Source organism: Fulmarus glacialis, unplaced genomic scaffold (genome assembly GCF_000690835.1).
Source record: "Fulmarus glacialis isolate BGI_N327 unplaced genomic scaffold, ASM69083v1 scaffold10922, whole genome shotgun sequence".
In the NCBI taxonomy this organism is placed as follows: Eukaryota; Metazoa; Chordata; class Aves; order Procellariiformes; family Procellariidae; genus Fulmarus; species Fulmarus glacialis.
Window position 1 is genome coordinate 8,828 of NW_009195930.1, and position 23,801 is coordinate 32,628.

At 39.7% G+C, this 23,801-nt stretch overlaps 1 protein-coding gene across 1 annotated transcript in view; it reads right to left on the minus strand.

Moving 5' to 3' along the window:
• The window catches only part of RFX4 (regulatory factor X, 4 (influences HLA class II expression)), an 82,739-nt gene that overhangs the window by 3,982 nt on the left and 54,956 nt on the right, over nucleotides 1-23,801 (minus strand). The window contains exons 15-18 of the mRNA XM_009588267.1: nucleotides 18,875-18,994; nucleotides 17,405-17,566; nucleotides 10,427-10,589; nucleotides 7,204-7,342 (exon numbers count right to left, since the gene is read on the minus strand). Coding sequence (XP_009586562.1) covers nucleotides 7,204-7,342; nucleotides 10,427-10,589; nucleotides 17,405-17,566; nucleotides 18,875-18,994 — 584 coding nt within the window. The remainder of the gene's footprint in view (nucleotides 1-7,203; nucleotides 7,343-10,426; nucleotides 10,590-17,404; nucleotides 17,567-18,874; nucleotides 18,995-23,801) is intronic.

Below are 23,801 nucleotides of genomic sequence, written 5' to 3' on the forward strand. Positions count from 1 at the left end.
AGACTATTGAAAGACAATATTTTTAAAGTACTCATTGCCCCCTGCCTGACTATTAACTCACCCAATGAAGCATCTATTCAGCCTTGTTGGAGTGTCCAAAGCATAGCCATCTGGGCGGATGCCTGCCCATGCTGCCTGAATCACCTTTCACACTCTACATCCGGTTTAAAGAAGAGTGCTTAAGCATGCTGAACTCAAAACACTGGGGCCTAGTGATCTTTGCCAGATATAAAGGCGACGTTTGTTGGAGGGCTCTTGACAGGAAATTACCATTTTCTGGGTTAACTCACACTTGCTGCTACTGCTGCCGTTAGACCTAGACAAGAAGCCTTTTAAGACTGGGAGACTTTGGGCAGATTATTGTTAAGGCCTTGCCCAAAAATGTAACATTAATTCAATTTCTTTTAGTATTATTTTAGAAAATACAACGTTAAATATGTCCTCCCATGAAGTGAAGACGGAGTTCCTGCAGTGTGAGGATGGAGAATAATCTCTTTATTCTTATCCTCAACTCACTGACTGATTATGCATGGAGGTGAAAGGTGTCTCTGTCCAAACAGCAAAATATTTTCCTTATGAATGCGGCTCTGATTTTACATTGCATTAGCTCACACTTTTGCAGAATGCTGTAAGTTAATGTTGTACCTTAGCCACTACTTTCGGACTTGCAAATGACTCATACCAGAAATTACAGCAATTGTGAAGAACTGGCTATAAATTGACTTCATAAAAATATGTTAAAATCTCAAAAAATGACATAATCAAAACTATTGATTGATTGCATCTTTAAAACCCTTAATTTGATCCTTTTCTCCACAAATTGAAGCTTATTGAATATTAGTCTCTCAAATAGGTTGGGTGAAACTTTCAAGTCTATCTAAGGGATTTTGGTACTTTTGGGAGTGGCATTTGGAGTCTTATGAAAATGCTATTTGTAATTATTTAAAAATAAGTTAAGACATCTGTTTCCTGTTGCATTCAATACATAATTACTTCAATTACATTCTAACAATCTCAAGTCCGTTATGAAGCCATACAGTTAGGAACAATGATTCTTGTTGTGTGGGTGGGATTTGGACGGTATTTTTTTCATTCTGTCATTACTAGCTGTTTGATGACAGAGTGGTTATTGGGAAGAGTATATTATTCTTACTGCATTCAGTAAGAATAATAAGTCATGAGCTTTTACTGTGTATGTGCTGGAGGGACAAGAACTTTTCCCCTTCTTTTTTTTTTTGTGAAGTAGATGGGCCAGAAAAACGCGAATGGACACTAAAGCATGGGCTCTGCCTGGGAGAGGATTTCTTTGGCTCCCCCACTGTAATAAAAACCAGTTACTACTTTCTTCCAGTACTGCCCCCAAGTAAATCCTGCTGTAGAGGCATATGAAGGGAAGACGTGGTTGGGTAGAATTGTGGCATGCAGCATTGCACAGAGAAACCAAGTGGTACTACAACCCATAGCGCATTTCTGTGAAGTTATGTGAGACCATGGCAGTCCTCAGAGCAGTTTAGGAGAGTCAAACACTGCTTAAAGCTCCTTTAACTATGGCCCCAATACTGTGCTCTGTGCCTCTGAGAGGTGCAGACTCAATCTACTGCTTAACAGCAGATTGTACTACTGCAGCATTTTCCAGACTGGTTTGTTCTGTCCAGACCATGGAAGTAAACTATGCTCTTCAGAAACCCAATCTGTCAACAACAAAACAGCAGCGCAAGCACTTGCTGATACAAATGTGCTCCTCCCAGTCCCAGAAGTTGATTAGTGCCTCTTGAGGGCAGAGCCCCAGTTCAGGAACAGCTGACCCTGGCTATGCTCCTGAGCGCAACAGGAGATAGCTTAAAAGCAGCAAAAAAAAAAAAAAAAAGCTTGTCTTTAAGGTGGGAACTGCATCTCAAGGACAAAAAGGGAAACACTGCTATGCCACTTCTATCGCTCTTGTTAAGTACCTCCACCTGAGATACACCATTTGGAGGTGGTTGCTCCATTACAGAAGTGCAAAGGAAGAAAAGGTAGAATAAGGCTGTGTGCAGTGCAGGGTCTAGGAACGCTTCCCAGATCTAAGTGACTGATGTGGCAGCTTCTAGACTGAGTCCCTCCTACCTACTCTGAGGTCAGGATTGCACAGAAAGACTGTAGGGGAGCTGCAGCTCCAGCAGGTTCCCTGCTCAGCACAATTGAGAGAACAGGATATTCACATGCTCCCGAGACTATGCCTGCCCTGCAGCGCTCATGCAGTCCTCAGATAACTCCTGTGTGTAGACCATCGGTCACAAGAGAAACTAAACAGATGATAACTCTTAAGTCTGGAAAAGAGATGACAGGAAGGAGGTGAGAGGAATGATGCAGATCTATAATGTCTTGAATGGCGAGAGTAGATAAATAGGGTATGAATATTCCCTGTTCCTCATCACCCAAAAAACATAGGGCACCCAATACAATTATGAGATAACAGACTTAAAATCAACAAGAGAATATATGTTTCATGCAAGCCATCCCCCAGACTATAAGTACAAAAAAGCTAAAAGAACTAAAAAGCTCAAAGTCAGGGTAACGGAGAGTGGTTTGCTACAAAATACAACAGTCCAGCTGCTGCTTCCTAGTCAGGATGTCCCTAGGTCAGCTCTTGCCAAAGATAGTGTGGCTATGCTGGTGAAAGGACAACTTTCTACTTACCCTGTTTCTAAGACTTTTCCTCCACACATTTGTTTCTGGCCATTGCTGGAGATAGGACCTGGATAAATGGACCTACAATATGAATCACTACAGCCATGCATTAGGGTACTTACACATATATATCATATGTTTGCTGTTTTTCGTACTGCATATACAGTGATGCACATTCATATGATGTGCATCTTTATATGTTACTAGATATATCAAAATACAAAAATATACACTGCTGCAGATTTCTCTAATTACTCTTCCTACTAAAAGTGTTATCCTTGTGATTTACAAAGAAAAATTACTGCAGCATGAATTACTTTGTGTTTAAGGAAGAGGTGGAATTATATGAATTGAAATATTTACGGATAGACTGAAAGAGGATCAAGACCTGTCCAGCCAGGGTGAAACTTGCAGACAAAAGCTGTGATCGAAAGCCAGTCAAGCGTACATCGTGGAGGTGGATTAGGTGGTGACATTGTGAAGGTGTTACCTTTGAAGGGGGTACCTCCCTGCTAAACTCAACATAGGTTGATAAGAACGCTCAGAGGCTTTTAGACAGAGTTGTTGTCTATTTTCTACCCTGGCATCTGGTATGTAAAACTGCAAAGGCAGAGAACTGATGAAATATAGTGTCAGTATAGATGTGTTTATGTACACACATTACACAGTCCCCTTCTATATGATGATGGAGCAGCATCCTAGGATTGTATGCACTTCTGCACTATGGCTTAGAGAATTAGGTAATAACAAATCAATCTGTAGATCGTTTTTCTTTGTTTGTGTGCCAGGCTTCTGGCCAGTAAGCCAAGTCAAGAAATGAGCAATCAGGCCTGGAGTTACAAGGAAGCAACTGTTCTGAGAACTATTCGCAGATGCTGATGAAAGAAAAAAAAAAATTCGGATTAAGACCAAGGTTTGAACAGACGGTCCCTGTCAACAAAAAGACTCTTAGCCATCGGTGGGAATTAGTCAGCCCATACTGCCACAAGGAGCCAGTTTTAGGCTTATGCTGGGTTAGTAGCTGCAGATATTACCTCAGCAGAACACATACTCCCTATGAAGTTTTTTACAAGACATCTCCTCCATTTTTTTTACCTTCTTGTCCATCTGAGAGCCACTGATCTTTATGAAACTACGAGTTGCTTATCAGAATTTCTATTTAGCCCAAAGTCACAAGACACTTACCACATTCTTCTGTGAGCCAAGGTAAGCTCCAAGACTGTCTCAGAGATGGGAGATAACAGTAACCTCAAGGGCTCTCACCAGTCTGTTACGGGACGGGGTGTGAGTGAGCATGCGGCTGTGACACATGGTGCTTCAGCAGTATCAGCCTTAGCAACTACTGTTGTCTCATTTCTTCTAACACTAGGGGGTTCAAATTATCCAGAAGCTGCTCACTAACATGGACTTGCCACTGGTCAGGTGAGTTAAGCTTGGCTTGGGACCCCCACCTGCACTTTTTAAGAGCTGTACATGGTACAAGATCTACAGCTGTGTGACTTCTTCCCCAGCACAGCCCCACTGTGAGGATTCCAGTGACAAAACCACAGTAGACATCCTAAAATTAATACAATGCAACCATCATTGTATTGCCAGGTTGGGATCAACATGCTACATGTTGGCAAACACAATTTAAAGGGTCACTCATTCCCTTCCCTTCCCCTTTCCCAGCTGTTTAGTTCCCCACTTTCACCAAATAAAAGTTATTCACCCCATCCCCCTTGCTCCAATTCCACTTTTTTTGTTGATGGTCTGTAAATTGTGTCTGTGAAATGATCCATCTTAAAGTTCTACTAAACAAACAAACAAACAAACAATCAAGCACAACTCTGTTTTTCTTTAGGGACATTTCTCTGGGATGGAAAATAGCCTCAAAATAACTGACCTGGTAAAACCTGGAGTATGTTGCTCTCTTCTACAGAGAGAGGTTGGACATGGTGTTCTTCGAGACCAAAATAGTAATTTATAGCTGCAGCCTAAAAGCCACCTTGATTATGTGTCGCCTGTTTCGGCTCAGACCCCTGTCTGGGACAAGGTCTCTCTCTGAATCCATGTTTGTAGAGGAGAACTTACCAACACACTGATTTTTTTCCTTAGGAGTTCATCCCTAGACACTATCCTAAAGAGCATGACGGAGTATTAGCTGAAGTTGAGCCAGAGTTCTATATTTGGACTGAATGTAGATTATAACAAAGAGTTCTTTTGAAGAGTTATGATCAATGCCTCCTCTTAACTGATTATACTACCACAGCCATACACATTGCATCTCCTCTGGTTTCAGTGGCAGCTGTTTATATATTCATTGCAAACTTGGCTTCCTGTATTTTGATTTTGCAGTGTCATGAGTCCTAATGCAATTCCTTGCACCATGTTCCCCTCAGAAAGTCTGCTAGAAAAAGAATAGAGTCATAGTAGTTCCCTAACATCTTATTAAATACATCTTATGAACTTTTCTGGTTAAAAGTAGCTAAGAAAGGACTTATCATAAGGGCAGGCATTTCACAGAAGCTCACTTAGCTTTAAAAAAAGGCAGCAAATTCCATGTTAAACTGTTCAAGACTTTTAAATTATTTTTGAAAGTAAGGTTTCAGTTTGTAGCTCCTTTCAGTACAGAATGAGCGCATTGATAGGATTTTGTTAGCTGTGTCCTGCTGTGAGACTCCATCTCAGTTTACAAGCAGCATGAGAAAGAACATGCTAAATACAAGTTGAAATCATTTTGCTCTCAAGCGTGATCATTAAAGTGTGGCTGTTCTTCATGTATGTTCAGAACAGTTCAAGGGCTAACAAGAGAGGAAGAAATGATCTGACATCTGCACTTGTAGAGACAGCCTACTACAGTATGAAAAATATTTGCATGATTTTAATGTATGTTACTATTTCCATATAACATGTTAACCAGGCCATGAGCAAACTAAAAATGTGTTGATCTTGATTTGCTTTATTTATTTCTTGCTTAACTTGTGCTGTCTATGTCAGTGTGACAGACAGTTGTCAGAGGGTAGAAAGAAACTCCTTGTGCAGGTGATAACGTTTCTAAACAATAAAAGCCTAATTCTCTGTTTTACACACAGATTCATGGCCTTACAGACCATTTTGGAACCAGCACTCATAGGTTTTCTGCAGTAAAGGATAAGAGAGAGTAAAGAAAATCGGTGAGCCAATTTTAAGTCAAAAAGTGATGCTTTCCGAAAAAAATCTTGCGATAACAGAGTAAGGCCTGTACTGAAAAACCAATACAAATACAAACCTATCACAGGACACTGTACTTAAACTGTTCACTGTTCCTATTGAAGATACAGCAGCTGCAACAACCCTCAATCAAATCCTGACACCTCATGTAGTCTGATGGACCAGGTGCTACACAAATGGGTGAGAAGTTGTAGACTTGTTCTTTCCATAAGCTAGGGAGCCGTTGTTGAGCTGGTCCAAATGAGCATATTGGGTTTGTATAGGACAATCTTCCCAGCAGATCTCAAAAAGCTTTAAGGAGATCAATACCATTATTCTTATCTTACAGCTAGGGAAAACAAAGGATAAAAAAGAGAAATGACTACTCTGAGATCACCTGGCAGACTGATGCCAAAGACCAGAATGAGATGCAGGTTTGGTTTGTTCTAGTCCAAAGCACTATCCAATTCACATCTTTGCATCTTGTATGAAACTGTTCCAGTCCAGTGACAATAGTTAAGCATGGTGGTCCCTAATATACTTGTATAAATTTCCAGTAGATAGAGCATAAGAGATGCCATGTGGGCAGAATACCCCAATGCCATCTCCTTCTGCCTGTACTGCCTTTTGCAAATCTTCCAACAGAGAGCCCGGAGAGCAGCTTCCTACACTGGGGAAGCACCAGTTGCCTGATGTACTAAAGCCATCCTACAGTGGCACTACTTTTGAACTGTTGCCAAATATCATCTTCACACTTCATCTGTGCTAGTTCCTACTGGCTCAGTTTTGTGAAGTGAAGTAGTCCTGAAATAGTTACTGACACAATTTCTCAGCATTATATTAGGAGACCATAGCATACAGATTAAACAGAACCTCTTTGCAGTGGCGTCCTGAAGTTATTCAAACTATATGCAGAACTCACAATTTTGGCAAATTCCTAAAGATACGTATTCTCAAAAGCAGCGGTATTCACTACGGTCTCTGCATTTTCTTTTAACTATATGAAAACACTTTTATTTCTGGTTAGAAATCTCTTCCTGTTCCCAACACCTAAGAAACATATAACTAACTATATTCATTTTTGCTTTAGCTACTCCCTAACACAGAAACACTTTCTATGATCCAGACTGCAGGATTTTAGAGTTAGTACTTTAAATTCACAATCTAAAGCTACTTCTGATAAAAGAATCTCTGCTGAAATGAAAAGATATCTAGGTAATATTAAAAAGAAAAAAATTAGGGACCATCAATGACTAGACTGATGACAGCTTGTTGATTCAGACAGCTAATATGCTGATAAATTTACAAGCACAACTTTACTTGAAATGTTATAGCAAGCATTGTCAAGTAATAAATTCAACTTACCTGCGAAGAGCTTCTGTGGTAAGCTGAGTAGTGAAGTGGTCCAGAAATAGCAGTATCATGTGGTAAGGATGGATACTGACTCTGCATTGGATGGGGATGCTGGTTGCTATAGCTACCATAGTTGTAACTTCCTGTGTATCTAAAATCCATTTAAAAACACTATTTAGTATGCATAATAATCGTATTCCCACTAATAATTCTAGAACTTTTATGAAACGTACAGTTGCACTTTTTTGAATAGGAGAATGATATTTTAAATAACCTTTTAAAAAAAGATGTTTCCCAGCTCAGCTGGGAAGCAGATACCACTTAGTGAAATACCACTTGTGCTTAGTGTCCAGCACAATAACAAACAGAGAGATTCAGCACGTTCCTGTGACTAGTTTTAAATTGCAGACTCATTTGTGCACTTTCTAAGAAGAAAGTGTCTTTCCCTTTTATTATTATTTTATTGTCATATTCCTAGTAAATTGCTATCCAGGCTGAGGAAGTATGGTAAGATTTGACTTAAAGAACTACACTGTGGAGTTCTGCTATCTCCTTGCACTGGGGTCAGATGTTCCTTTTCTGGGGAGGGAGAGAGATGTATTAATTTGCATCTGAAGCATACAACGTACAGCTTTAGCACAGCTGACTCAAGAATAGAGTGGGATTTGAGGTTGGAGAACCTGCCTATTTTCTTTTTTTATCCCAACCCCGTGTGTAGGGACACCCAGGGGTAAAGGAGGGAGCAGTTTCCTTAGCTATAAGAAACTGTAGAGTCAGTGTTTGTTGGCCACCATTATTTGGGCCATTCACCAGCAGAAGGTGCATGGACAGTTTCTGCAACCTCCCCATCTTTGTGTAGCCATGCGACCATTTGATGCTAATTCGGCACAGAAGTTTAAAGGTTCTTAAAATAATGTTATTGAAATCACAAAATCATAGAATGCTTTGGGTTGGAAGGGACCTTAAAGATCATCTAGTTCCAACCCCCCTGCCACGGGCAGGGATACCTTCCACTAGCTCAGGTTGCTCAAAGCCCCATCCAACCTGGCCTTGAACTTTTCCTGGGGGCATCCTGGAGGGCGCATCCACAACTGGACAACCTGTTCCAGTGCCCCGCCACCCTCACAGTGAAGAATTTCGTCCTAATATCTAATCTAAATCTACCCTCTTTCAGTTTAAAACTATTACCCCTCGTCCTATCACTACACTCCCTGATAAAGAGTGCCATCTTTCTTGTATGCCCCCTTTAAGTATTGGAAGGTTGCTATAAGGTCTCCCCAGAGCCTTCTCTTCTCTAGGCTAAGCAACCCCAGCTCTCTCAGCCTGTTCTCACAGGGGAGGTGCTCCAGTCCCCTGATCATCTTTGTGGCCCTCCTCTGGACCTGCTCAATGAAACACAAACCATGATAAACAAACAAACAAGGTAACCAATTCATTGTGTGAGAGAGAAGACGGTTGGTTGTACAGACTTATTCTTTTTCCAGAAAGTTCAATGTAGTTTTTACACTGGGTACAGTTTAAACTTCTGTTATTCTTTTGATCTTATGATGGTATTTTAGAGATACCATGTCATGTCTTATACCGGACAATCCAGCAGATTCAAAATGAAACCAGAGCACCCATTCTAAAAACATTTTCAGGACATAAAGCCCTATGTCCATCTTCATTGTTCAACATTAAGCTTTCATTCTTATATTCAGTTGGGCTTAGCTGTAAATATGAGTGGTTTCCATAATCTACCTCAGGCAAGCTGGTGTCCACGTAATACGACTTTGATAGTCTCTCTGTGGAGAGTCAGGGAGAGAGGAATGGGTATGTTATGGAGCTGTTGCACACTGTTTGTGGTAGGCAGACATCTTGTGTTTTAATTCCTTCAACACAATAGACTGGTAAGTAAGATCTGCAACAGATGTTTTTGGCAGTCTGCATAAGCCTGACATTCATGGTGCAGCCTTCTCTTTTTGAAGAAGATGCTCGCCTACCTAGTCCCTCCTGTAGTCCGGGGTGCCCTTGGACTCCCAAACAAAGCCAAGTCCTGTAAGGCAGTGTTTGCGCTTCATGCTTTCTCTAGTCATTGAGGATGTTATGTCCTAGTCTGGAAGCACTTACTCAAATGAGGATGGCACAGAAGAAGTGTTGCTTGATGAAAAGAGCACTGAGAGACTTAGTCTGAGTTTCTGAAGATCAAATAATGTTATATAAATTTTTACTGTAATTATTGTAATTAAGAGCCTTGAGCACCTTTTGGTGATGGAGATGGGATTAGAATAAGGTGAAAATGTGGCTATTTTTCAAAATTTCAGACATTTTTGATTTGCAGGTTTAACAGTAGTAATAGAATCATTGAGGTTGGAAGAGACCTCTGGAGATGGTTTAATCTAACCCCTTTGCTCAAAGCAGGGTCCGCTAAAGCAGGCTGCCCAAGATCATGTCTAGATGGGGTTTGAATATCAGCGAGGATAGACACTCCAAAGCCTCTTTGGGCAACCTGTTCCGGTGTTTGATCACACTTACAGTAAAACAAGTTGTTTGTTTGTTTGTTTATGTTTAAACAGAATTTCTTGTATTTCAATTTGTGCCCATTGTCTCTTGTCCTGTAACTGGATACCACTGAGAAGAATCTGTCTGCATCTTCTTTACATCCCCCACCAGGTATTTGCACACATTGATAAGACCTTCCCTGAGCCTTCTCCTCCTGAGGCTAAACAATCCCAGCTCTCTCAGCCTCTCTTTGTATGACAGATGCTCCAGTCCTGTAATCATCCAAGTGGCCCTTTTCTGGACTCACTCCAGTATGCCTGTGTCTGTCTTATACTAGGGAGCACAGAATTGGATTCAGGCTCCAGATGTGGTCTCAGCAGTGGTGAGCAGAGGAGAAGGATCACCTCTCCTGAGACATGGTATAGTAGGATAGTTCTTTGGACACATCTAGCCGTTGGGATAGAACATGGCACAGGAAAACAGGAATCAGAGAAGAGATCTACTGAAGCTTTCTCTTTTACAAAATATTCTCCAGGCCTACTATGTTTTTAAATAGCATTAAATGAGATTATAAAACTGAGACATAATATAATCATACAACAATAACAACAGCCAAAGAATAACGATACCGGCATCTTTACAATACAGACTTACTACATCAAAAAACAGATTTCACTGCATTTCCAAAAAACCCCTAAGCATAGGTTCATCCAAAAAACACAAAAAAACCCCAGGGTACTGGGAAGTGACTTACCCATGTTCTTCTCTGTGGGGATAAACAGGTATCCGGTGTGTGACAGATGATGATGGCACATGTGGACTTCTCATGCAGGGCAGCTGTTGGGAATTTTCAGCAGGTGACCCAGCAGCTGTTGTCACAGTGTAGGTGAGTGACCACGTGTAGGATTGCATAGCTCCTGCAGACAAACAAGCATTAAAGGAATAAAGCTAACATGGGCTATCGTTCATAAAGGTGTTATGTTTTGAGGTGGTTACAGGAAAGCAACCTAATAGGCACTGATAATGGAATCAACCAAAGTGAACAAAACAGTTATGTCTGAGGCATAAACAAAAATACAAATAGATCAGCTGGAATGTGCAAAGATCCAAAGGTAAGAGACATCTCTGGAATAGCTTAGATTGTGAACTTTCAGTGTGGCATTGTAATTTGAGGCTATCATTTTTCAGAAAAACTGGGATAGGACTTAGAAATGGAGGAACACCAGTGCTAATATTTCTCAGGCATGAGGCATCAAACCCTGAGGTCTCTCTCACATGGAGTGGGCTGCTGGCCTGTTTAGCTCTGAGGCTGCTCAGGTCTGGAGTGAGGCAGGAAGTGTGATCAGAACAATGAAGGATTAGAAAAAGATGGGTGTTACACAAATAAATTTCTTGAATCCTTTTGCAGTTTGTATCTGTTCCACCCAAGTAGGTACCAGCTTTTGTAGCGGCAACACAGTGGTAGATTTCCAAATTATAACAAATATATAGACAGAAATAGCCTAGCCATTTTCTTCCTGCAAATAATGTTTCTTTCTTCTTTCGAGGCGGCAGGGACTGGACTTCATTTATTTTTTCATGTAGAGCATTTGTGGGAAGAGCAAAGCAAAGAAGTGGGTTTTCCATTTTGCTTGGAAGGTGCTGAGTTTTTTAATCATCCTGATCCCTTCCAGGCAGGAACTCCAGATTCATGAGCCAGCTGCTGAGAAACCTTTGTCCTTTGCACACACCCCTTTCACTCAGGAGGCTGACAGATCCATTGTTCCAGTCTAACATAGCTCTTGCTGGAGGTCATGACCATACTGGCTGAGATTACCCTGCAAATGAGGACCAGAACACTGAATTTAACCCAATGCTAACACTAGTTTGGGGGTCTCTGGGCACTCTTGACTCTTTTTCAGTAGCTAAAAGGAATTGCAGGAGGTGACTTGTTTTTTTCAGTGTGGATTCTAGGACTTCCTGTAGTATGAAAGGGCCTAATTCAGAGGGGGAAGTGATTGTATTATCAGGTCTGTGCCCACTCCATGGCTTTGGGGAATGAAAAGCCTATCTCAGACGTGCATAATTTTCTTCAGGGGTGTGTGATTTTATTTGGCAAAATCAGACAAATCATTTCTTTGAATGGGAAATGCTTAATTCTGGGTGTGAACGAAGGCATTCTAGCTTCACGAGGTAAGTTCAGCTTGAAATACTCCAGCAGGGTGTGATTTAGTGCTCTTACAGTAGAGACATCCTTGGATGTGTTACGACCACGGATATTTGTGCTAGGCTTGTTTTCACATGCCTGCATTTTCTGTCACTGACTTTTGAATTTTCAGTCTTTCATGTCCTCCCATTGAGGAGGACTATTGAGATCCCTGAGACCAAAGAGGAGGCATACACATTTGAGCTAACACATCAGTGCTGCTGTGGCTACAAGCCATCACGGTTCCTCATGGTTCCTTGAGTTGAGGAAAAGGGTTTAAGAAAGCCTACCTTCCCTAGAAAATACAGTTTACGTGGAAGGAGCCAAAACTACTTATGCGGTCACCAAATAGCTTCATTTGAAAACAAGAGAAAAACTGTTTTTGAAAATATCAACAACTTGTCTGCAGAATATTTTGGTGAAACATTTCAATTTCAAAAGGTCAACATATTTTCCTAGTGTTATTTTCCAAAAGAAAATTTGAAACTTTGTTTCAAAACAGGCCTAAATTCAAAAGGCAAAAACAAAGAGAAAAGAAAGAAAAGAAGGACAACAAAGATGGTGAAAAAACCCAAATACTTATTTTTAGGTAACATTACCATTTTTTTTTTTTCACTTTTTCACTTTATAAATTCACCATAAAACAAAAGTTTTATTTTGACCTGATTTTATTTTTTCCAAGAAAAAATTTGGCCATTAGGCCAAAAATCTCATGACCTTCCTAGCTCTAACAAGAAGCGGTAGTAACAGGGCCAAAAGATCCTTTGCATTTTACCAAATATAGTTAATTTGACTGGCCCCAGCCGTTGTGACAGCCTCCTTTTCTTTTTTTGAAAAATAGTAGGGACCTTATCTCAGTCTAAGGAAAATAAGTCAGTCTAGGGCAGCAAGTTGTTTCATGTGCTTCCTGTGGGAAGTCAGACTCCTTGGATGAGAGGACTTGGCCACTTCTGGCATTCGAGTCTAACTGGCAGCTACCTTAGTTCAACTTTAAAATAAATGTTTAGGGTGTAACATGCTTTGTGCCCGTCCAGACAACACAGAAACAAATACAGAGAACAGGTCTTGCACTGGAAGAGTTGTGAATATCTTTGTTTAATTTTCCTAACCAAGAATTGTCCCCGGTACTACAGGAAAGTACTTCACACAGCTGCTCTAGGAAATACTCACTTTATTTTGGAGGTTATGGTTTAGAAACAAATGTATGTTGGGTTTTACTCTGGATTTACAGAGTGGCAGAAAGCTGTTCAAATTTTTTTCAGGGAATCTACAGTTGCCTCACTTCTTTTTACCTTTGTGGAAGGGACGCCATTATTTTCAGTGACCTAGTTCACAAAGACAGAGTGAAAGGATAGAAGAAGACAACAGATTTGCAGGCATGTGTATGTATATATCAGGTCAGCCAGGATACTGCCAACATTGTGGTGGGTGGAAAAGGAGGAATGAGGTAAGTCTGAAAGTTTTTCATAGTTAGCTTCTTAATACCCGCCTATGTCCCAGCCCTATATGATTAATTTCCTCAGCTGGCTGCAGAATTGAACTCCAGGAGATGTAGTCTCTTTTAGATATGACTGAACCCAACCAAACTGCTTTCTGAAATAAGCAAAAACAATAGTGATTGAGCAACATTTTGCTATGCTTTGTGTTCTGAACAGGCAGGGTTTGATTAAAATAGGGAAGTTCATTTATTATCACTCCTTTTTCTTTTAATGAAAAATTTGATTTTGAGGATACTAACCAAGGGGCCATCTGACCTGTAGGAGAGCCAAATATAAATGGAACTGCTATCAGTCCAACAATGGCCCTGTTGTCATTGGTGCCATCATGTACACCAGTGCAGAAAGAAACAAAAGTTGCGTCATGATGATGCATTTTATATTTGCTTTATGCTGGAGTGAATGACCACCCAGGTACAAGCAAGACACTCACAGCACTGTGTATTATGTCTGATAATAAGCAGTACCGTCAACCTCAAGCAATCAGAAATCAGACCCCCATTCTGCCCCCACACAACAAAGAGATTATCTTAACTATCAGCTTTAGAAAAAACACAAGTCCTTCCATTTGGAAGGGGAGAATTGCCTTTTGAAATTGGAACCTTTGACTTCTACACTCTGCAGCTACGAGAATTAAACTCTAATTGTTGAACAAGAGCTGATGTTCTCATATATTCATATGAGTCCAGGAGCTTAAGCTTTAGGAAAAAAACAGAAATTTTTTGTACTCACACACACAAATATGAGAGGTGGTAGCTCTGTGCAAGTATCTCCTGTGCCAGACTCCCAGAACTTTAATACCTAGCCTAGACTTGGAAGAACAGTGACCTTAAATGACCATTGCTGACCTGAAGAATTATTTCACACATATATGTCTTGAAACTAACAGTAAGCTGCATATATTAGTTTACTAACGTATTAGGAACTACTTACAATTCAGAGTTCATCTTGGGCTGTCTAAAAACCATTGCATTGGCAAATGAGTAATCACAGCTTTAAGAGGGGCTTTAAGAGAGAATAGCATAGTCAGCCATATAGCTATCACTTTTACTACAATATTGTTGCAGTTTGAACAATCATTAATCTGGCCTTTGTGATTGAGAATGGATGGAGACTAATTATCCTTTTAAATGTCTAGTAACTTAGCAAAAAGTTTTAAATAAAAGTGTTAGCTGAGCCATGCCAGATGTTCTACTACAGAATGCTACATATAGGATTTACCTTTCTTTTGCTCAATATCATGTAATTGCAACAGTTTGATTTGCTGGTTTTGTGCTGACCACTGACTGAAGGCAAAAAGGTTAAAATGCAAGTTTAATAGTTAACTTTTATTGCTAATGCCACAAGCAAGAAAGAGTTAATGATGCCTTAAATTGGGGAACTGAGAGCTAGTGGTAACCAATGGAACTAGTTCTCAAGATTTGCAAAGCATTTGCAGAGTTTTACATTTACCTCATAAAAGACACATAAGAAAATCAATAGAGTGTACTTCAAGTATATCTCTCTAGAACAAAGGTTCCTGTTCCAAAATATTCTATATATTAATGCTACAAATCTGTATATGGAATAGTTTGATTACATGTAATACATCTTCAGCACTCCTATTTTAAAGTACAGCAATTTCCTATAGCTGAAATGTGGTTGTTATTTTGTATTACTTTATGTGAATGAGCCCTCCATTCTATGGTGTAATGGTTAGCAACCTGAAGAGGTGATCAGTTCATCTACATGATGAACATGGGAAATGGATGTGTTACTAATTGCCCAAATTAAGACCAGGAAATAGCCACATACTTACATTTAATCTTAACCAGACCACTACTTGCATTGACAAATTTGGCTTGTGCTAAGCAAAAATGATTTTCACTCTTGCAAAAGTGAGACTGCACCAGACCTTAAGAATAAAATCCAATTCAACTAAACAAAAGTTTTAAAAACAACCTAAAAATTAAAAGCTGGAAAAATCAGAGAGCTAAAATAATCAGAAATAGCCTTCTTGCCTAAGAAGTTCTGCTATGAGAACAACTATGTCAAGTTCTACTGCCTGTACTGTGGGAGTAGGTCCTTCAACAATTGTTCCCAAATGATCCTGTTTCTGGCTCGAGACTTCAAACTAGCAGACCTTGGCCTTACCAGGACATAAAAAATTAGAGAGGGTGAAAGAATAAAAGAGACACTAATAAAATAATAAACAACATGAAAACAAAAAGGAATTGCATTTGTAATGTTTGTGTGAGTCCATTCCCTTGCATTACTGATGGGATTCAGGAGGGATATGTAAGATCTGTGCAGCTCCCAGGCCTGCCCAGATCTGTGCCTAAGTCAAGTACCTAAGACAAGTAAGCTGAAGGTGGAAGCCCAGATAGCTGACAAATAGGCTATTATATAAATATGGAATAAGCTTGAGTTGATAGTTATGATAGTCGCACAGAGTTACAGTCTCTGCAGCCTAAACACAAGTCCCTCAAATCTCCATTCCTGTCAATGCTGCTGGAGAGCACACAGTTCCCTACTTTTCAGTCTTTTACTTCTGGGTACAGTTCTGCATCATACTAAGTTCGGGTTATAACATCACAACGATCCCATTGGGCCACAATGTCTACAGAGCCAGTTGCCCACAAAATCAACACTTCCAGACTCAAACATACACACCACCTCCAGCGTTTCCTGATCCAAAGCAGTGTGCTCACCTGCCATGTCTAGGAATCATGTGTCTCTTGTCTAACTGTTATGGGGGTAATATCATCCTATTTCCCTCTTAAGTATGGTATAGTCTCCAACAGTGAGAAAACCTTACGTTTTGATGTAGGGACATTTAAGACATTAAGTTCTTAAATCTCTTTCCACCACAACTATGCATTGTGCTTCCCTGTGGCGCCTTTGAAAACATGAAAAACATTTCTCAGAAAGATTTATTAGTCCTTTAGCCACTGCCAAATTCTCCAGTGTGGTAAATCATCACTTTCTGACATTCTTTTAAGAAGGTTTTGTAACTTTTCGAGTACGTCACAGAAGTGATAGTTTCCACATTCTGATTATACACCCATTTCACTGAGGAGCAGCAAAGCTGGAATTTCACTGCCTGGAATGCCTTCTGAAAGTCATTCACATTTCTGCCTTTTTTTTCCATGAGTTAAGAAAACACTGTCTTTTGATCATACTGACAGACTGTCCTGCCCACATCCAAAAGGTAATAAGTTAGTTTTACATTACAGGACAGAGGATGGTTGCCCGTTTACACAGACCAAACAAGAAGCCAGTTTTGTGCTTATTGTTTTCTGACAATCCTGCCCACAAACTGAATACCTTTAAGCACAGATTTTTTTAATCTGTGGGCCCACAAGAATACAACTACCTCATGAGTTGCCATAGTAGAGTATGCAACTGAAAATAGGCTTCAGACATGTAATTCCTAGTCTCTAACATTGAAAGGTGAAAGTTATCAACGATGTGTAAAACATTGCCAAGAGAAACTTGTGCAGTATTTAAACATATTTGGGTCTCAAATATGTTGAAAGATATCCAATTCCCATTTTACCTACTAGGAATTCTTGAACCACTAGTCATTCAGGATTTTGAAAACCTCTCTAAACCTTAAAATATCTGGCACATTTCCTTGAAGTATATAAAATTTTTCAGAGAGACTGATTCCCTTAAAGTCATTGAAGATGCTCAAAAGTGCTATATTCATAAATAATACTTTTGGGGCATTGCTAGAAATATGAAAAAATGGACTGATTTTTAAAACCATTTAGAAATAAAGTGATAGGTCTGCTCTTCTGAAGGCCTCAGCTACTGAACAGATTCTGATATGCTGAGGTCTGGGATCTCCTGTTAGCCCTTTGGACTCCAAATATCAGATCTTTTTCCTGTTAGATTGCACATCATGTTTTGATACAGTGAGAAGGCATAACTGACATTTTAAACAGATTTCTGTTTGGGAAGGCTTCTCATCTCTTGAAAGCCGGCACATCATGTTCTCAGGCTCAATTTCAGGTGACCAAGTGCAAAAGCCATCTTCAAGCAATCCAGCTGCCATAAGCCTACCTACCTGTTGTAGCTGCTATGACACCGTACTCTGGGGACTGATTGCTGACAGGCGAGGGAGCAGAGGGCACTTCCACTGAGGTGGCAGATTTAGCTGGGGAGAACGGTACTGGGGAGGGAGTTGGAGGAGCTGGTTCACTCAGAATAATTTCTTCTCGTAGTTCTGCTGCAGGATAAGAGAAAAATCATCAAACATAGTTAAAGGTAGAGTCAAGGAACACTGAGAAACTAAAAAAATTAATGCAATCAGTTAAGTTCTGTAAGCTGTATTTCAAGAAATGCATAGCAAGAATCTCAAATCTTTGAAAGAGTACTTCTATAATATTCAGCACTATAACCTTCAGTGTACCTTCATAAGACCTCTTAAAGGAAAATGCTATTTTTCCTGTTGTATAGATAGGAAACTCACGCACAGACAGCTTAAGGTTTATATTCCTGTAATATACTATTAGGTACATAAAATTAGGAGTCCAGTCTAAGTCAGGCACTCCTACTCCTTCTAGAGACATTGGAAAGAAACAGGAATTTCCAGGGGATTCCAGTGGCTTTTGGCCATGACCTTCTCTCTTCATTGACTAAAGAGGAAGACACTCTGGATAGTTCTAGCTGCTAAAGCTATGTGCAAAGTACACAGGGATAAGCAACTTGTTTTTCAAAGAACCAAGCGGTTATGGCAGGGCAATGAATTAAATCCAGGTCTTTCAACACATAGAAGATATTACCATAATCACTGAAATGTTCTTCTTCCCATAAATCTACAGGGTGACAAATTAAGCCACAGCTAAAATGAAGTGTGGAACTTTCCAAAGGTGACAGAGGGGTTTAACTTGCCAAAATTAATGGGAGATGCAAGGAAGGTAAATCACCGAGGATCCCTCATTACAAGGGGCTGCCCTGAGCAGAGAGACTAAAAGCAATCTCTGTTCACTTCTGTTCTGGTGAGTCAGTGAAGAGCAGAATGGAGCAGGACTCAGAATCTGCTTCTGTACAGGCACTTAGAACATAAGCGTACCAGAAACGGTAACTTTGGTTTTTGTCTTTGCTCACTTCTCCCACTCTCCCTCTTATTTAGACTGGTAAAATCCATTAATATCAGTGAATTTATTTAGCGTTAAACCAGGGTGAGAGAGAGAATCAAGACTGGGTTCACTGAAATACAATGGTGGCTTAGACAGGTTAACTGAGGTAAAAGGCTCAGTACAAAAATCTCTTATTGAAACACCAAGTATGTGCTTAGGAATGGGGCTGAGACACCAAGAGTTACATCATGAACTAGGCAGGGCCCTTTCAGAATGTATTAACCAGGGATGCCCCCATCACAAATTACTTATTTCAAATCATGATTGAACTGAAAAACACTTTGCTCCTAGATAAGCCTCACTGGGTTAGATGAAGATAAAGAAATGTCCTAACATAGAAAATAGTGAATCCAGCGGAACAAAGCAACAAAAGAGGAATAAAAGAACAAACTCACCTGTGCTTCCTTCTCCTTTCATTGCCCTCATTAACTCATTAGCTCTCTCCTGACAATGGAGTGATTCTAGCAGGTACAATACGTAGTCATCGAACATCAAGTGAATAAGGTGAAAAGACCCTGGTAATAAAGTGAACAAACAAAAAAGCTATTGACTCTCTCAATACACTCATTAAACCAATGATTACGGTATTCAACACAAACAGTATTGAGTAGGACTGCCTCAATATACTACTATCGCTGAAGTATATCTCATACTCAAGGTAAAAGATGTCAAACTAAAACTGGGGACTAGCAAACTCTGTTCACTCCTGGATTTATACAGGCTTATACAACCAATTATTGTGGTTTAGGGTGCAAGGGGGCTGCCTAGCTGAGACCTGGGACTTGATGGAGTTCTCTTCTACATTAGCATTGAACCATTTAGACAATTACACTACAGTGGAATTGTTTCCTTTTATCTAAAGGACCAGATATAAGTTTCTGTCAGAAGTAGGCTGCCTTAGTGACACGTCCTGATACGAATTTTCTGAACTACCTGTGTCATTGGACAAAGTAATGGGACAGTAATCAATAGGAAGGTAGAAACAATCTTCCAAATCTCCTGATGGCATATCTCCAGTGCATTGCCTGGACTGGATGAGACATCCATTAACTGTCAAACATAGAGGCATTAGCAGCAATTGTAGATGTCTTAAATGGGAAGACTTGTGCCAAAGCTTTGCTCTGTCATACTTCTACTACTACATTATCTTTTCCTAATTATCAGTTTGAATCATATCAGCAGCACAACATTTGACCCGTTTCTGTGCTTACCTCTGAAGATGCCATGGATACTATCTCTTAACTGCCATGACAGGAATGTGAAAAACTTAAGGGCTAAAGGACTTAAGGGAAGAGTATGGACAGAAAATGTGGGGGATGGAGTCAAAAAACACTTTGAAAATTAATAGTAAAAGGAGGATATATGGATAGCTATCTGCCACAAATCCTCAAGTAAGATTTGAATACAGATGGAGAACTTGCTAATGTTGTCAGGAGGAAGGACTGGGTGATGCTATGGACCAGAGTAATGGAAATTTAACAGCATGCTGTAAGAAGTCCTGCCTTTAGAGATTTATATCATCCTCTGATTTATATACTTCATCTGTAGAAACAGAAGTATTAATACTATTGCACAAGGCAGTGGTGAAACCTTGCTTAGAATATTGCATATAACTCTAGTCACCCATGTTCAAGAAAAATTATTACACGTTGAAACTGGTATGGAGAAGATTACCAGGAGGATGCGGGAAATGGGTAATAGATTTTAAATGACTAAAAATGCATGGCTGGCTTCATTTTGCGGAAAGGAAGTGAGTTGCTTCCCATAATTTGTAAAGAAGGATACGTCAGGGATGATGAAGAAGTGTTTGCCCTAGAGCACACATAGCCACAAAAATAGATGTGTAGGAAGAGACCATAGATGCATTTCAGGGGAAAATTAGAGGAGCAAAGCATCAGAGCTGAGATATTGTGTAGTGTCCTCCTGAAAGGAATAACATTCATCTGCAGGCAAAGACTGACAAGTATCAAGATGGAGTTTGGTCAGTTTATGCAATAGACTCCATGACACAGAGTACCCGTAATAGCTCCAGACAGGATTTGATCATACAATGTTGTTGTTTTTTTTTTTTAAAAGCTTCTATGTTTATTTAGACTTGCATGGAATATTTAAAACATGTACATATAAGTCATGAAATAACTCTGGCAACTGCAGATGCAGTCAGGTTAAAACAACAGCCAGTCCAGCAGCTGGCTTAAAGCAGAGAAAGATCACCAGCTGAGAGGGAAACAGAGATCAATTACTGCCAGACAAAAAAAAAAAAGCCTCATCTAGATGTGTTCCTTTCGAAATTCCATTACTACATTTTGAGGAAAAACACTTCCATGGGAAAAAGATGCAACAAGTTTCAAATTCAATCACATTTCATAATGATTGGTTTCTCCACAGGAAAGTTAGGTTTATCTTGGGATACTAGCTTTTACCACAACAAAGCATAACTAGCGCTGCTCCAACTTCTCTACTGAAACATACTGTTGAAGGGCAGAAGAAGCGGTTTGAAAGACCCTATATCCTTATACAATTCTTGCTGGCAATTCAGCTTTCAAAGCAACTCTGAGCACATTCTTTTTCGTTGTGACCCGGATGGTCTTTGTGTTTCATTCTCTCACTCCACGCCTGCATAGCTTCTGTCGTCACTGATACGAGCTGGGCGGTGAACACTGGGAGGTGAACATACGCCTTTGTGTTCTTGGGCAAAACAGCACAGAAAAAGGACATACATGATTGCAACACCTTTGCTATGGGGAGGAAATCTTTGGCTGTTGGTGAACCTGAAGCATTCAGTTTTTCATTTGTTTCATGGATCTTTGGAGATCAAAATGGTAACAAGTTTTCCCAGCCTTGCAAGAATAAATAGTGGAGATCTTCACTTAACTACTGCAGAGAATTTGTTTTTAGATATTTTTGGGGCTCAAAGTCTTGTTAAATTCAATTTGGCGGTACAATAAAGACAACAGAGTTGGCTGATCACCTTGTTACTGACCTAGGATTTCCCCAGTGGAAACCTAGATTATCAAGAATCTCCACAAAATGCTCATTCTTCTTCTGACTACAGTTTTTCAGTGGAAAGTTTCTATTGACTTTAGTGCAGCTACTACTGATAAGTATTTCCAAGGTAAGACAAACAGGCCTAAATGCTGTCAAACTTCATGTGGAGGTATAAAGCTCAGGGTATTTAGTGTTTCCCATCAAACTCCTTGCTCAGCTTTAATTTAAAAAACAAAACATTTAAGGAAAGTTGCTTGTAGTTCATAAAAATTTTTGGAAGTGAACCCTAAACACTAAAATGCTAGCAAGCAAATGACAAAACCCCAAGATTTGCTATTTTTAAAAAATGTCTTTGTTTTCAGGGGGTCTAATGCTTTATTTTGAAGACTTGGGGTTGGCAATACTGAATGCAGCGTTTAAAAACACTCCAGTGCCTTTGTCACTCTTTTGAATATCTCTCTTCCTCTCCTATTATTTCTCCCACTGTGTATTTTTAAACTCTGTATAGAGTTTTTGAGCCCAGAATTTGTGTGAAAGACATTAGACAAACAAGTTTTTGGTACTGAATGAATGCAATATTTTTACATTTTTAAACGACTCAAAGGAAATGTAAGCTATAGAGTGAAACCAATATCAGGGCACACATTTCAGCTACAAGTGAATAGCTATTCAGCATGATGTACAATAATTTATTCTGTGTTTGCAAACTACTGTTTTTCACATGAAACTATTTGGTTCTTTCAAGTATACCTTTAAATACTGAAATGGATCCAACTGTGGCTAGCAAACCATACACTTCTTTAGGAAGAGGTAAAAGTCGTTCAAGAGACTGCAGTTACAATAATAAATAGCATTTGGCTCTAATTTTCAGGAGTTAACAGAAATCATGGCAATGATTACCCAGCTAATGTACAGTATCAGCAGCTATTAACAAATAAAGCAATTATGTGTAAGTAGCAAAGCAACAGTAAGATTTCCAGATCTGGAGAAAATCAGGGAGCTTCTATTACTAATTAGTTACTTTATACACTGGATGCATCACCCAAACACTGCCACCAACTGTGCCTTTGATATGCATAGACAGGAAGGAGGGAGGGAGGCAGGCAGGCAGAGAGAAAAAGGGAGAGGGAGCAAGAGAGAGAGGAGCTTTTTTTCTGCCAGGGATTGTTTCAACCTGCCCATGCCATCATGCTTAAAAGCTTTGCAGAATCGAATCTCTGTGCTAGCTAGTCCAGTGCCAGGTATTCCAACTTCCTCCAATCAGATTTCTGTATCATATATTTCAAAGATAAAAATATACTGTCCTGTATATAGTAAAGATCCCATCACTTAACACATTATTTTACTTTTAAAAAAAAATTACACTGTGAGCATCTGAGTCTATATATTGCTTGAAGTGGGAAAAAAACCTAAAAATCAGTCCGCTGAAACAGTTTCCAATGCAGTAAAAATGCAAAACCTTTTATCTAAGTTAAGAACAAAGGCACATAGATGTAAATATTTAGAATAGCATATCAGTCTTTGTTTCTCTCCATAGGACTCACTTAAATACATATATTACTCTGAAAAGCTAGACGGAACTGTGTTAAATTAAGCACGGAAGAGTTTCTGCCATCTAGCTCTGAGCTGTTACATTCAGCCGTTATTCTTTTGGAACTTGCTCAACTCTAATTCACGAACAATGTGTCAAATGGCCTTGCAGTAAAAAAGTACCATCATTAATACAAATTATTACAAATTTGTGTCCGTGGCTAAATAACATTTGGGACATTTTAGGGGAAACAAGGCAGGGATAGTCCAGGCTTCTGCCTGATAGTATGAGGATATGGTTTTGGTATCATTCTCCCCTCCTTTGCAAACCTAAAGGCTCAGATCTCCTCCTGCTCCACTGGATTTAACACTTGAGCAGGGAAGACTCCACCCTGTATAAATAAGGGTTAGAATAGGGACTGAACCAACGCTTGTCACATCACCTCCCAGGAAAGAATTCACCTAGCAGGCTGCAGACCCCTGCAGCTCAACAAATGATTACGTGATTTGTATGAAGTGAAACAGTTTCAACAGAAAAGATGAGAAAACCGTCCTGCAGGACAAATCCTCTAGCCTTTTGGTTAGAAATCTTGCTCTGGCAGTGATTAACACTGATTCAAGACAGCTGAGGCAGGCAACTTGTGGTCTAAGTACCAAAATATGGCAGATGCAAAAGAATTCTATTTGAATTTACTTTTTTTAAAAATAAAGATTTCTGAATTGGTTAAAATCCCAAACTATCTCAGCTTCACACTTAGCACGATGATTCCTCCCCCCCCCCCCCCCCCCCCCCGCCCTCTCTCA